This window comes from Symphalangus syndactylus, chromosome 20 (genome assembly GCF_028878055.3).
Source record: "Symphalangus syndactylus isolate Jambi chromosome 20, NHGRI_mSymSyn1-v2.1_pri, whole genome shotgun sequence".
Lineage (NCBI taxonomy): Eukaryota > Metazoa > Chordata > Mammalia > Primates > Hylobatidae > Symphalangus > Symphalangus syndactylus.
This window is the reverse complement of record NC_072442.2, coordinates 25,045,843-25,061,472: the sequence shown is the minus strand read 5'-3', so window position 1 is coordinate 25,061,472 and position 15,630 is coordinate 25,045,843. Positions and strand designations below refer to the sequence as shown.

General features: G+C 44.6%; 1 protein-coding gene and 2 pseudogenes across 6 annotated transcripts in view; 2 read left to right on the top strand and 1 right to left on the bottom strand.

Annotated features, from left to right (window-relative positions):
* Window positions 1–15,630, bottom strand: part of GGNBP2 (gametogenetin binding protein 2) — a 52,505-nt gene that overhangs the window by 18,132 nt on the left and 18,743 nt on the right. For 4 of the 6 annotated variants that reach the window (XM_055257051.2, XM_055257052.2, XM_063628611.1 and 1 more), the window contains one exon: window positions 9,079–9,192. In XM_055257051.2, the coding sequence (XP_055113026.1) occupies window positions 9,079–9,192 (114 nt within the window). Of the gene's footprint in view, window positions 1–9,078; window positions 9,193–9,282; window positions 9,409–15,630 lie in introns of all 6 variants that reach the window. The other 2 variants (XM_055257049.2, XM_055257050.2) reach the window with 1 other exon arrangement.
* LOC129469880 (small ribosomal subunit protein uS5-like) lies at window positions 1,337–2,248 on the top strand (annotated as a pseudogene).
* On the top strand, window positions 5,798–5,947 carry LOC129470775 (uncharacterized; annotated as a pseudogene).

The window sequence follows — 15,630 nt, the reverse complement described above, 5'->3', positions numbered from 1 at the left end:
TTTATTAGTCTTGCTAGCGGTCTATCAATTTTGTTGATCTTTTCAAAAAACCAGCTCCTGGATTCATTAATTTTTTGAAGGGTTTTTTGTGTCTCTCTTTCCTTCAGTTCTGCTCTGATTTTAGTTATTTCTAGCCTTCTGCTAGCTTTTGAATGTGTTTGCTCTTGCTTTTCCAGTTCTTTTAATTGTGATGTTAGTGTGTCAATTTTGGATCTTTCCTGCTTTCTCTTGTGGGCATTTAGTGCTATAAATTTCCTTCTACACACTGCTTTGAACGTGTCCCGGAGATTCTGGTATGTTGTGCCTTTGTTCTCATTGGTTTCAAAGAACATCTTTATTTCTGCCTTCATTTCGTTATGTACCCAGTAGTCATTCAGGAGCAGGTTGTTCAGTTTCCATGTAGTTGAGCGGTTTTGAGTGAGTTTCTTAATCCTGAGTTCTAGTTTGATTGCGCGGCGGTCTGAGAGACAGTTTGTTATAACTTCTGTTCTTTTACATTTGCTGAGGACAGCTTTACTTCCAACTATGTGGTCAATTTTGGAATAGGTGTGGTGTGGTGCTGAAAAAAATGTATATTCTGCTGATTTGGGGTGGAGAGTTCTGTAGATGTCTATTAGGTCCACTTTGTGCAGAGCTGAGTTCAATTCCTGGATATCCTTGTTAACTTTCTGTCTTGTTGTTCTGTCTAATGTTGACAGTGGGGTGTTAAAATCTCCCATTATTATTGTGTGGGAGTTTAAGTCCCTTTGTAGGTCACTCAGGACTTGCTTTATGAATCTGGGTGCTCCTGTGTTGGGTGCATATATATTTAGGATAGTTAGCTCTTCTTGTTGAGTTGATCCCTTTACCATTATGTAATGGCCTTCTTTGTCTCTTTTGATCTTTGTTGGTTTAAAGTCTATTTTATCAGAGACTAGGATTGCAACCCCGAGGCAGGAGAACTGCTTGAACCCGGGAGGCGGAGGTTGCAGTGAGCCAAGATCGTACCACTGCACTCCAGCCTGCATGACAAGAGCGAAACTTCGTCTCAAAAAAAAAAAGAATGTATGTTTAATTAGAGGCTCTAAGCCCACTTGGTAAACAGAGGCAACAATGCTGACAAATAATGTTAAATTATGTTATTTCACTCAAGTTTTAAATATGCGCAAAAATATACAAAAATTAACACACAATGGATTAAAAACTAAATGTTAACATCTGAAAACCATAAAACTAGAAGAAAACATAGGGGAAAATCTTCATGACACTGGACTAAGTGATGATTTCTTGGCTATGACACCAAAAGCACACATGCACAACAAAAACAAAAATAGACGCTTCTCTGAGAAAACACCAAATGGCGGATGACGCTGGTGGCGGCCGGTGGTGGGGATCGCCTGGGATGGGGAAACACGGTAGCTTCCACGGAGGCTTCGGCAGTGGCATCCGGGGCCGGGGCCAGGGCCGGGGCTGAGGCCGCAGAGCTCATGGAGGCAAGGCCGAGGATAAGGAGTGGATGCCTATCACCAAGCTGGGCCACCTGGTCAAGCACATGAAGATCAAGTCCCTGGAGGAGATCTATGTCTTCTCCCTGCCCATGAAGGAATCTGAGATCACTAACTTTTTCCTGGGGGCCTCTCTCAAGGACGAGGTTTTGAAGATTATGCCGGTGCAGAAGCAGACCCATGCCGGCCAGTGCACCAGGTTTAAGATGTTTGTTGCCATTGTGGACTACAATGGCCACATTGGTCTGGGTGTTAAGTGCTCCAAGGAGGTGGCCACTGCCATCCGCGGGGCCATCATCCTGGCCAAGCTCTCTATTGTCCCTGTGCACAGAGGCTACTGGGGGAACAAGATCAGCAAGCCCCACACCATCCCTCGCAAGGTGACAGGCCGCCACGGCTCTGTGCTGGTACGCCTCATCCCTACGCCCAGAGGCACTGGCATCGTCTCAGTGCCTGTACCCAAGAAGCTGCTCATGATGGCTGGTATTGATGACTGCTACACCTCAGCCAGGGGCTGCACTGCCACCCTGAGTAACTACACCAAGGACACCTTTGATGCCATCTCTAAGACCTACAGCTACCTGACCCCCGACCTCTGGAAGGAAACTGTATTCATCAAGTCTTCCTGTCAGGAATTCACTGACCACCTCGTCAAGACCCACACCAGAGTCTCCATGCAGAGGACCCAGGCTCCAGCTGTGGCTACAACATAGGGTTTTTATACAAGAAAAATAAAGTGAATTAAGCCTGAAAAAAAAAAAAAAGACTACAGTCGTGTCACTTAACAATGGGACACATTCTGAGAAATGCATTGTTAGCTATTTTGTTGCTGTGCGAACATCAGAGTGTACTTACACAAACCTAGGTAGTATACATATTTTTTATTTATATTTTTTTCACATGGAAAACCAAATGTCCCAGCACCCTTACTGAATGTTAATCATTTCCTCTACTTGATCTGCAATGCCACACAGCAGTTTTCTATACGCAGTATGCTCCATTATAATCTTACAGGCCCACTGTCATATATGTGGTCCATCACTGACCACAATGTCATCACGTAGCACATGACTATACATTAAACTTAAAAACTTCGGCACACCAAAGATGATCAACAGAGTAAAAAGGCAACCCAAAGAATGGGAAAAAATATTTGCAAACCATATATTGAATAAGGGGTTAATAGCCAGAATATAAAGAACCACTACAGTGAAACCCCGTCTCTACTAAAAATACAAAAAATTAGCCGGGCGTGGTGGTGGGCGCCTGTAGTCCCAGCTACTCGGAGAGGCTGAGGCAGGAGAATGGCATGAACCCGGGAGGCGGAGCTTGCAGTGAGCCGAGACTGCGCCACTGCACTCCAGCCTGGGCGACAGAGCGAGACTCCGTCTCAAAAAAAAAAGAACCACTAGAACTCAATCACAAAAAAAAATAGCCTAATTTAAAAATGGGCAAAGCCGTGATCATGCCACTGCACTCCAGGTTGGGCAACAAAGACCCTGTCTCAAAAAAATAAAATAATTTAAAAGTAAATGAATAAATGAGCAAAGCATGAACAGACATTTCTCCAGAGATTATATACAAATGGCCAGCAAGCATATGAAAAGATGCTCAACATCACTAATCATCAGGAAAATGCACATCAAAAACACAATGAGATGTCACCTTAAACCAATTAGAATGACCACTATCAAAACAACAACAACAAATAACAAGTGTTATCGAGGATGTGAAGAAATTGGAACCCTTATGCACCGTTGGCAGGAATGTAAAATGGTACAGCTGCTATGGAAACTGGTACGGAAGTTCTTCAAAATAAAACTACCATACGATCCAGGAATCCCACTTTTAGGTATATATCCAAAAGAACTGATAGCAAGGATTTTGAAGAGATATTTGCACACTCATGTTCACTGCAGCATTTATTGACAATAGGCAAAATGTGAGAGCAACCTTCAATGTCCATCAATGTATGAATGGATAAAGAAATGTGAATAGCCAGGTGCAGTAATCCCAGCACTTTGGGAGGCCAAGGCGAGTGGATCACTTGAGGTCTGGAGTTCGAGACCAGCCTGACCAACATGGTGAAACCCTGTCTCTACTAAAAATACAAAAACTAGCCATGTGTGGTGGTGTGTGCCTGTAATGCCAGCTACTCGGGAGGCTGAGACAGGAGAATCACTTGAACTCAGCAGGCGGAGGTTGCAGTGAACCGAGATCAAGCCACTGCACTCTTCCCTGGGCAACAGAGCGAGACTCTGTCTCAAAAAAAAAAAAAGAAAAAAGAAAAGTGAGTAATACAACATATACTGTAACACTGACCATTTTTAAATAATGTCACAGTATTGTGACATTATTCAGCTTTTAGAGGGGAATCCTGTCATATGCTACAACATAGATGAATCTTAGACACTATCTAAGTATTGTCTTAGATAATGGCTAAGTAAAATAAGCCAATCACAAAAATTCAAGTGCTACATTATTCCATTTATAAGAGCTATCTAAAATAATTAAACTCAGAAACAGAAAGAAGAATTGTGGTTGCTGGGGGTGAGGGGAGAAAAAAGGTGTTGTTCAGTGGGTACAGTTTCAGATGAGATGAAAAAGTTATAGAGATCTGTTGTACAACAATGTGCATATAGTTAACAATGTTGTAATGTATACTTAAAAACTGTTTAAAAGGTAAATTTATGTTTCACGGTTTTTTGAGACAGGGTCTCACTTTGTTGCCCAGGCTGGAGTGCAGTGGCATATACTCTTGTCTCACTGTAGCCTCAACCTCCCTAGTAGGCTCAGGTGATCCTCCCTGCCTCATCCACTTGAGTACCTGGGACTACAGGTGTGTGCCACCACGCATGGCTAATTTTTGTATTCTTTGTAGAGACAGGGTTTTGCCATGTTGCCCAGGCTAGTCTTGAACTCCTCAGCTCAAACAATCCGCCCGCCTCAGTCTCCCAAAATGCTGAACTGTGAGACACTGTGCCTAGCCTTATTTTGTGTTCTTTTAAAACACACACACGTGTGCAGGAACAGAAAGTCTCTCTTTTAGGAGGGAAAAAACGGACACAGAAATAACAACAAATACTTCCACATTTTCAGGTTATAAACACCAAGTTCACATTTTCAGGTAATTAAATGGTCAAATGTCAAAGAGAACAATAACAAAACTTGAAAGATTTTCCCCCTATTTTACTGCTTTATACTCTCATAGTAGTTTAATATATGTTTGATTGTACAACTATAAGCATAAGTAAATAGCAAGTTAAAAATAGGATATAAAAGCCATAAAAGAGATTTTTTCCCATTTGCAAAAGCAGCATTGCATATGACTTTTAAAAAACTTTTTTTTTCGAGACAGAGTCTCAACTCTGTCACCCAGGCTGAAGTGCAGTGGCATGATCATGGCTCACTGCAGCCTTCAACCTTCCTGTGCTCAAATGATCCTCCCACCTCAGCCTCCCGAGTAAATGAAACTACAGGCGTGTCACTATGCCCAGCTAATTTTTTTATATTGTTTTTATATTTATTTATTTTTATTTACTATTATCTTTTTTTTGAGACGGAGTCTCGCTCTGTCGCCCAGGCTGGTGTGCAGTGGCGCAAACTTGGCTCACTGCAAGCTCCGCCTCCTGGGTTCACGCCATTCTCCTGCCTCAGCCTCCCAAGTAACTGGGACTACAGGCGCCCACCATCATGCCCGGCTAAATTTTTTGTATTTTTTAGTAGAGATGGGGTTTCACTATGTTAGCCAGGATAGTCTCAATCTCCTGACCTCATGATCCGCCCACCTCGGCCTCCCAAAGTGCTGGGATTACAGACATGAACCACGGCGCCCAGCCTTTTTTTTTTTTGAGATGGAGTCTTGCTCTGTTGCTGAGGCTGGAGCGCAAATGGCGTAATCTTGGCTCACCACAACCTCCACTTCTCAGGTTAAGTGATTCTCCTGCTTCAGCCTCCTGAGTAGCTGGGATTACAGGCACACGCCACCAAGCCTGGCTAATTTTTGTATTTTTAGTAGAGACGGGGTATCACCATGTTGGCCAGGCTGGTGGTCTTGAACTCCTGACCTCGTGATCCACCCACCTCCGCCTCCCAAAGTGCTGAGATTAGAGGAGTGAGCCACCACACTCAGCCTTTATAAATGGGCCTCCCTATGTTGCCCAAGCTGGTATTGAACTCCTGAACTCAAGTGATCCTCCTGCCTTGGCTTCCCAAAGTGTTGGAATTATAGGCGTGAGCCACAATGCCCAGTCTTAAAAAACCTCTAAGGCAGAGGTTTCAGTTTATTAACACCTCATTTCTAATGATGTTCTATCACGTCTCAGCCTTTTGACTAAGATCAAGTGTAGTATCTGACGATGTTCTACCATAATATTTTTCTTTTGAGACAGAGTCTCACTCTGTCACCCAGGCTGGAGTGCAGTGGCACAATCCCAGCTCATTGCAAACTCTGCCTCCCAGATTCCAGCAATTCTCATGCCTCAGCCTCCTGAGTAGCTGGGATTATGGAAGTGCACCACCATGCCTGTCTAATTTATGTATTTTCAGTAGAGAGGGGTTTCACCATGTTGGCCAGGCTGGTCTCAAATTCCTGGCCTCATGTGATCTGCCCATCTCAGCCTCCCAAAGTGCTAGGATTACAGGCATGAGCCACCATGCCCGGCCTCTACCATAATTCTTTTTTTTTTTTGGGGGGGGGGAAATGATGTTTCACTCTTGTTGCCCAGGCTGGAGCGCAATGGCACGATCTCGGCTTACTGCAACCTCTGTCTCCTCCCGGGTTCAAGCAATTCTCCTGCCTCAGCCTCCTGAGTAGCTGGGATTACAGGCACCCGCCACCACGCCTGGCCAATTTTTGTATATTTAGTAGAGACGGGGTTTCATCATGTTGACCAGGCTGGTCTTGAACTTCTGACCTCAGGTGATCCACCCACCTTGGCCTCCCAAAGTGCTGGAATTACAGGCATGAGCCACTGCACCCAGCTGCTAATTTTATTTTAATTTTTATTATTTTTGAGTTGGGGTTTCACTCTGTTGCCCAAGCTGGAGCGCAGCGGTACAATCACGGCCACTGTGATCATGGTGCACCTTTGACCTGGACTCAAGTGACACTCTCACCTCAGCCTCTCTAGTAGCTAGGACTACAGGTTTGTGCCACCATGGCAGCTAATTTTTCTGCTTTTTTGTATGAGATGGGGTTTTACCATGTTGTCTAGGCTGGTCTAAAACTCCTGGGCTGAAACCATCTACCTGACTTGGCCTCCCAAAGTGCTGGAACTACAGGTGTGAGCCTGTTTGTTTTAAAGAAGATAAAAATTGAGGCACAGAAAAGTCAACTAACTTGTACAGTTACAATTAGTAGAATCCAGATGCAATACAATCTCCCTAAATTGATCACTCACTGCCTTATTACTCTCAACCATACTTTCTCACAACCATTAAGATATTTATAAAATGGACTAAAATCCATCTGAAAAGGTTAAAACACTAACCCTAAACACAAGAAAATCTACAAAACCACAGGAAACTCCAAAACATGTGCTCTAATAACTTGTCATTTATCACCCACAAAAACTATCTTTTGGCAGGATCAATTCATATTTAAAGAGGAAGGATATACGTTTTGTGTCTGTATAGTCCCTGCAAAACTCCAAGTAAGTGACACATTCTCTACTTTCTTGGGCATAATCCACCAAAAAGGCAAAGAAAGAAAGTTTTTAATTGAAAAAAGAAAAACATCAATAAACTTGGTATGCAGGCGAAGTCATTAGCTTACTGCCACACAAAGTAATGACACCAGTTTTTATCATTCACTTGATTTTTAGAGGCACTCCCAAAATAATTGTGTATATCTGCCTCAAAGTCAAAGGACGTACAACCACAAACGCAACACGTAACAAATTTAAACAGTAGAATCGCCCCAAGAACACCATCTCTAGATGATGTTACCTTACCAGTTTCTTTTTCTTTTTTCGAGACGGAGTCTTGCTCTGTCGGAGTGCAGTGGCACGATCCTGGCTCACTGCAATCTCTACCTCCTGGTTTCAAGTGATTCACTTGCCTCAGTCTCCCGAGTAGCGTGCCACCATGCCTGGCTAATTTTTTTATTTTTAGTAGACACGGGGTTTCGCCATGTTGGCCTAGCTGGTCTCAAACTCCTGACTTAAGGTGATCCACTTGCCTGAGACTCCCAAAGTGCTGGGATTACAGACGTGAGCCACTGCACCCAGTCCACCAGTTTCCTTTTCTACTGGACTCTCCTCCCTATGAATTTCCAAATGCTAATGACACTTAGAAAATTCCTTTGTAGGCCAGGCACGGTGGCTCACACCTGTAATCCCAGTACTTTGGGAGGCTGAGGAGGGCAGATCACAAGTCAGGAGACTGAGACCTTCCTGGCAAACATGGTGAAACCCCATCTCTACTAAAAATACAAAAATTAGCTGGGCATAGTGGTATGTGCCTGTACTCCCAGCTACTTGGGAGACTGAGGCAGGAGAGTATCTTGAACCAGGGAGTCCACAGTTACAGTGAGCCGAGATCGAGCCACTGCATTCCAGCCTGGCGAGAGAACGAGACTCCGTCTCAAAAAAAAAAGAAAATTCCTTTGTAAAAGTAGTGTTCTATAAAGAAAAATCTGAAGTTACTTTTATAGTAACGAAACACATGAATATCAACTTTCTTTTGGGGTCCTGACAATGATAGAAGAAATACTTCAAATATTAAGTAAAAAGCTACTAATTTAATTTTGAAAATGCTATCATAGGCTGGGCACAGCTCATGCCTGTAATCTGAGCACTTTGGGAGGTCGAAGCAGGTGGATCACCTGAGGTCACGAGTTCGAGACCAGCCTGGCCAGTTCATGACCAACATGGCGAAGCCCCGTCTCTACTAAAAATACAAAAATTAGCTGGGCGTGGTGGCATGCGCCTGTAGTCTCAGCTACTCAGGAGGCTGAGGCAGGAGAATCGCTGGAACCCGGGAGGTGGAGGACACAGTGATCCGAGGTCTCACCACTGCACTCCAGCCTGGGTGACAGAGTGAGACTCCGTCTCAAAAAGAAAAAAAAAAATCACAAAATAGGAGATGCTGGCTTAACACAAGAAGGCTAACCCTGAGAGTCAGCCCATAAATCAACTGCTTTGGCCAAGCGCAGTGGCTCACTCCTGTAATCCCAGCACTTTGGGAGGCTGAGGTTGGCGGATCACAAGGTCAGGAGATGGAAACCATCCTGGCCAACATGGTGAAACCCCATCTCTACTAGAAATACAAAAATTAGCTGGGTGTGGCGGCGTGTGCCTGTAATCCCAGCTACTCGAGAGGCTGAGGCAGGAGAATCTCTCGAACCTGGGAGGCAGAGGTTGCAGTGAGCCGAGATCGCGCCACTGTACTCCAGCCTGGTGACAGAGCAAGACTCCACCTCAAAAAAAAAAAAAAAAGGAACTGCCTACTCTAATATTAAGCTCCGCCTAGTGCCAAGTATTAAAGGGAAGGCTAGAATGCTATTATACAAAGGAGGTCAGTGACAGGCCACTCTAGGTGACTGACACATAAGGCACCTTCCACATTATACTGGAACAACCATCAGACTTACCTGTGTTTTCGTAGATATGTTTCTAGTGTTTCTAAAAGACAACTCGAGTCAATTAGAACTACTTCATCCCTGCATTCCTGGGACATTAGTTCCCATACATCCATCCAACAACCTCTGTAGACAGAATAAATATTAGTGAAAAGGAAGAATACAGAAGGGTAAAACATTAAAAAAACCAAAAACATATTAAAGTATTGATTTTACCTGGCTGTTCCCTGGAAAGATCCATAATGGAAAATGATCCTACACTTGCTGTCCTTCCTGTGGTCTTCACTATTTCTCTTATCTGTACTTAACTTTTCTGAACTGACACTGCTACTGCTCTCTTCACTGTAGTATAGTGTAGTACAAAGCTTAGTGACACTGAGATAATCTGAAGAAATAATTTCTATAGTCTAAATTAAAATCATGAACACTTTAATGATTAAGATATTAGAACATGTTTACAAATTACATGATTACATACTCACTTTATATTAATATAACGTTCATTTAAATGTGTGCTCATATCTTTATATAAAAACTTCTGCTTATCAAGTTTATCTGATACAATTTAACAACATTTGTAGTTATCAAGAGAGCAACTGGTTAATAAACTAAGTATTCTATGAGCAAATATAGTTGGAATGTTCTAAAGTCAAAATAACCAAAAAAATTATCAAGTATTTTCCCTTATAAACACAGACCAATCTTCCACAAACTGAAAATTCTAAGAAGTTTTGATCTACTTAATGAGATCATCATCAACTAATTTTTTTTTTTTACTTTTATTTTGTAGAGACAAGGTCTCTACTATGTTGCCCAGGCTGGTCTCAAACCCCTGACCTCAAGCCATTCTCCCACCTCAGCCTCCCAAAGCACTGGGATTACAGGTTTGAGTTACCATGCCCAGCTCAATTTTTTTTTTTTTTTGTAATCACTCCTTTTTAAAGCTAATCCATGGTAACAAAACTATTATCTACCCTCACATGTACAAGTAGCTGGGAAGGTCATAGATTAATTACAGTGAATAAGTTTTACATTTACTAAAAGATAGTACACTAAGATGAACACTTTATACAGCCTAAATTAGTAAGAACTATGTGGTAATTTTTTCGAGACCGACTCTCGCTCTGTCACTCAGGCTGGAATACAGCGGCGTGATCTTGGCTCAGTGCAACCCCACCCCTGCAGGGGCTCAAGTGATCCTCCCACTTCAGCCTCCCGAATAGCTAGGACCACAGGCGTGTACCACCACACCCGGTTATTATTATTATTTTTTTTTTGTATTTTTTAAGTAGAGACAGCAGGGTCTTGTCATGTTGCCCAGGCTGGTCTCCGACTCCTGAACTCAAGCAATCCACCCACCTCGGCCTCCCAAAGGGCTAGAATTACATGGCGCGAGCCACCAAGCCCAGCCCTATACAATTTTTTTTTTTAACAAACTTACTAAAAACTTCCCACTCTCCCTCCCCAACAGGGTTCAACTTCAGTATGAAAACTGCTCCTCCCTCCCTCCCTCCTTCAGTATGAAAATTGCTCCTCCCTCCCTCCCTTCCTCCCTCCCTCCCTTCCTTCAGTATGAAACTTGCTCCTCCCTCCCTCCCTTCCTTCCTTTTCTTTCTTTTTTGAGACGGTCTCCCTCTGTTGCCCAGGATGGAGTGTAGCCGAGTGCCTGGGATTGCAGGCACGCGCCGCCCGCCACGCCTGGCTGGTTTTTGTATTTTTGGTGGAGACGGGGTTTCGCCATGTTGGCCAGGCTGGTCTCCAACTCCTGACCTTGAGTGATCTGCCCGCCTCGGCCTCCCGAAGTGCTGCGATTACAGATGGAGTCTCGCTCACTCAGTGCTCAATGTTGCCCAGGCTGGAATGCAGTGGCGTGATCTCGGCTTGCTACAACCTCCACCTCCCAGCCGCCTGCCTTGGCCTACCAAAGTGCTAAGATTACAGCCTCTGCCTGGCTGCCACCCCGTCTAGGAAGTAAGGAGCATCTCTGCCTGGCCGCCCATCGTCTGGGATGTGAGGAGTGCCTCTGCCCGCCCGCCCCGTCTGGGAAGTGAGGAGTGTCTCTGCCCGGCCGCCACCCCATCTAGGAAGTGAGGAGCGTCTCTGCCTGGCCGCTCATCGTCTGGGACGTGAGGAGTGCCTCTGCCCGGCTGCCCCAACTGGGAAGTGAGGAGCGCCTCTGCCTGGCCGCCAGCCCCTCTGGGATGTGAGGAGCATCTCCGCCTGGCCGCCCCGTCTAGGAAGTGAGGAGCACCTCTGCCCGGCCGCCAGCCCCTCTGGGATGTGAGGAGCATCTCCGCCTGGCCGCCCCGTCTGGGAAGTGAGGAGCGCCTCTGCCCGGCCGCCCATCGTCTGGGATGTGAGGAGCGCCTCTGCCCGGCCGCCCATCGTCTGGGATGTGAGGAGCGCCTCTGCCTGGCCGCCCCGTCTGGGAAGTGAGGAGCACCTCTGCCCGGCCGCCCATCGTCTGGGATGTGAGGAGCGCCTCTGCCCGGCCGCCCATCGTCTGGGATGTGAGGAGGGCCTCTGCCCGGCCGCCCATTGTCTGGGATGTGAGGAGCGCCTCTGCCCGGCCGCCCATCGTCTGGGATGTGAGGAGCGCCTCTGCCCAGCCGTCCACCGTCTGAGATGTGAGGAGCGCCTCTGCCCGGCCACCACCCTGTCTGGGAAGTGATGAGCGCCTCTGCCCGGCCACCCTGTCTGGGAGGTGAGGAGCGCCTCTGCCCGGCCACCCCATCTGGGAAGTGAGGAGCGCCTCTGCGTGGCCACCACCCCATCTGGGAAGTGAGGAGCGCCTCTGCCCGGCCGCCCGTCTGGGATATGAGGAGCGCCTTGCCCAGCCGCCACCCCGTCTGGGAAGTGAGGAGCGCCTCTGCCCAGCCGCCACCCCGTCTGGGAAGTGAGGAGCGCCTCTGCCCGGCCGCCACCCCGTCTGGGAAGTGAGGTGTGCCTCTGCCTGGCCGCTGTGCAACCTTCCAAGTGTGAAGTGACAGCCTTTCTGCAGGTGTACCCAACAGCTCCAAAGAGACAGCGACCATCAAGAACGGGCCATGATGACGATGGCGGTTTTGTCGAAAAGAAAAGGGGGAAATGTGGGGAAAAGAAAGAGAGATCAGATTGTTACTGTGTCTGTGCAGAAAGAAGTAGACATAGGAGACTCCATTTTGTTCTGTACTAAGAAAAATTCTTCTGCCTTGGGATGCTGTTAATCTATAACCTTACCCCCAACCCCGTGCTCTCTGAAACATGTGCTGTGTCAACTCAGGGTTAAATGGATTAAGGGCTGTACAAGATGTGCTTTGTTAAACAGATGCTTGAAGGCAAAAAAAAATAAAAAAATAAAATAAAAAAAAAAAATTGCCACACATTTTGCTTTGTTGCAGCACATTTATCTTGGACCTGCATTCCAAGGGAAACGTGGGTTTATACTCCATTCAATCACAGCCTTCTTGATTTTTCATGGTTCTGAACAACTGGCTCCTGTCTGTTCTTCTGCAGGTCTCAGTGCAGTCCAAGGAATTCATTACACCTTGGATGCTAGAGATGGAAAAACCTCTGAACTTTTAACTTACTCTACGTAGCTAAATGGGTATTTCTCAACCCTCTGCCTAAAATATAAGTTATCCACACAATTCAGCTCTGTACTCCCTCTCACAAGGGCTCAGGCCAAGGTTTAGCTGCCCTTATTTGTGACAACAAAAACATCATCTGTTCCACTTTCCATGCTACATCCTTCTATTCTCAACTCTGATACTTCCTTTTTGAGACAGAGTCTCACTCTGTCACCCAAGCTGGAGTGCAGTGGTGTGATCTCGGCTCACTGCAACCTCCGCCTCCCAGGTTCAAGCGATTCTCCTGCCTCAGCCTCCCAAGTAGTTGGGACTACAGGCACGTGCTACCACACCTGGCTAATTTTTGTATTTTTAGTAGAGACGGGGGTTTCGCCATATTGGCCAGGCTGGTCGCGAACTCCTGACCTCGTGATCTGCCTGCATCGGCCTCCCAAAGTGCTGGGATTACCAGTGTGAGCTACTGCGCCCAGCCCCTCTTTTATTAACTATACTTGATTAGTATAATGCATAATTTCCCAGAACTGAAAAACTGTCAAACTCAAGTCCTCATAATTCAGGGAAAGGTTCGTAAAGAGAAATCAGAGCTGAAGAATGATTATTGTATCATCAGAATGTGAAAGCATTTTTTTTTTTAAAAAAGCTCTATAAAAAAAATCTGTATCTCAAATCAGGATTTTATTTATAAACATCCTAGACTTTATGCCTTCTATTATTCTTTTAAGATCAAACTTTCCAAAAAATTAACCTTTCCACTTTCTGGTTCTGCTCCCACACTCTCCATTCACAGCTTAATCCATGACAACCTTACATTGCATTCACTTTTCCATCACTGCAACCTGGATTCTGCTTCCACTCAATCACTAGCTCAGCTCATCAAGATCACCAATTATCTCATTGTTACTAAATCCAATGTTCACTTTTGGGTCCTTGATAACTTGGCAGCATTTAACACAATTGATCAGACTTCCTCAGAACGCTTTTACACCTTGGCTTCCTTCTACCTATCTGGCTACTCTTTCTCAGGTTTCTTTACTAATTTCTTTTCTACCATTAAATTCCTCAGAATTCTTTTACTCTCTTTCCCTTTAGGTGATCTTACATAACATTCTCTAAGATAAGCTACAGGCCTACAACTCCAGCCTAGATCTTTCTTTCAGATCTCAAACTTACTCCCATACAGACAATAACCTGGGTTTACTTGCATAGATGAGAGAATACTCTCAGAAAGGCTGACCTAGATCTCTATTTATTAGGCTAAAACCTAATCAACTGTATTATACTTTCTCTGGAAATAGACTAAACAAATTTAAAAAGCTATGGGGGGTGGGGATGTAGCAGTTGGAGGGGGAGTGGAAATACATAAAATGGAGAATCATAGTAGCATTTAATAGTGGTGACCATCCAAGGGAGAGGGAGCCTTGGCTAAGCATACCGTACTGCTTAGCCTGCTATCCTATGTGGCCTGTGGGAATAACTGAAGGTACCTTAGTCAAGAGACAGACACCACTTAAGATCAATTAAGTCCATTCACACTGATTCCATACTCAGCAAACAGCCTTCTAAAACATACTGACTTCCCATGTAGTGGAACTGTAGCTAGAAGGGGATGTAAAATCTGTGGAGGTTTGTTTTGTTTCGTAAGCTGAAAGATAGAAAAACAGAGCTGAATGTAAATTTAACAAAAGTAGGTAACTGAATAAGCAAAGTGATTGAAAACAAAAAAGATCTCGAGTGCAGAGCAAGAGTGGAAGGACTAGTCTTTGAAGGAAGGCAGCAATGAGCACAGATGCATAAGATGCTGGGCTACTTGCTTCTCAGTTCATCAACAAAGAATATGCTTAACAGAAAAAAGTACCAGAAGGCAAGCTCTTTACTATATCATACCACTCTATGCCTTCATCCAACAGGTCATTCTCTAATGTGAAAAATTAGCCTGTACTCTGCATTTAGAGTCAGAAATTCTCTGAAGCTACTGATAAATCTGAGAAGGAAAAATGAGCTGATGAAAAAATAAAAAATAAAAAATTTTTAAAAGATACTGACAAATCGGGCCAGGCACGGTGGCTCATGCCTGTAATCCCAGCACTTTGGGAGGCCAAGGCGGGTTGATCACCTGAGGTCAGGAGTTCGAGACCAGCCTGGCCAACCTGGTGAAACGCTGCGTCTACTAAAAATACAAAAATTAGCCGGGCATGGTGGCAGGTGCCTGTAATCCCAGCTACTCAGGAGGCTGAGGCAGGAGAATCACCTGAACCCAGGCGGCAGAGGTTGCAGTGAGCTGAGATCGCGCCACTGCACTCGAGCCCAGGTGACGGGAAATTCCGTCTCAAAAAAAAAAAAAAGAATTTGAAAGAAAGAAAGAAAAAAAGATACTGACAAATCAAGCAGCAAAATAACAACTGTCCTTAAGAAAACTTCTTTTCTTAAGGCCACAAGAACATAATGTGTGGTTCTTGTTTGGATCCTAATTCATACAAACCAACATTCAATAAAAAACAAAAACAGGTAAAATCTGAGTATGAAATGGGTATTCGATTGTTACACTTAATTTTGTTAGGTGTTATGATGACAATGTGTGAAAAAAAATGTCCATATATTTAGAGATGCACATGGAAGGATGCAATAGAGTAACACGAAGCCTGGGACTTGCTTTAAAGTACAAAGAAAAAGGTGGATAAATGAAGCAAGTGTGGCAACTCTTGATAACTACTAAATCTTGGTAAACGTGCATGGGAGGTTCAATCATTGTATTTTTTACTTTTCTATGTTTGACAATTTTACTAATAAAATTTATTTTATTTATTTATTTATTTATTTATAATTTTGAGACAAAGTCTCACTCGTCGCCCAGGCTGGAGTGCAATGGTGTGATCTCAGCTCACTGCAACCTCCGCCTCCCGGATTCAAGCGATTCTCCTGCCTCAGCCTCCCAAGTAGCTAAGATTACAAGCACCTGCCACCATGGCCGGCTAATTTTTGTATTTTCAGTAGAGAC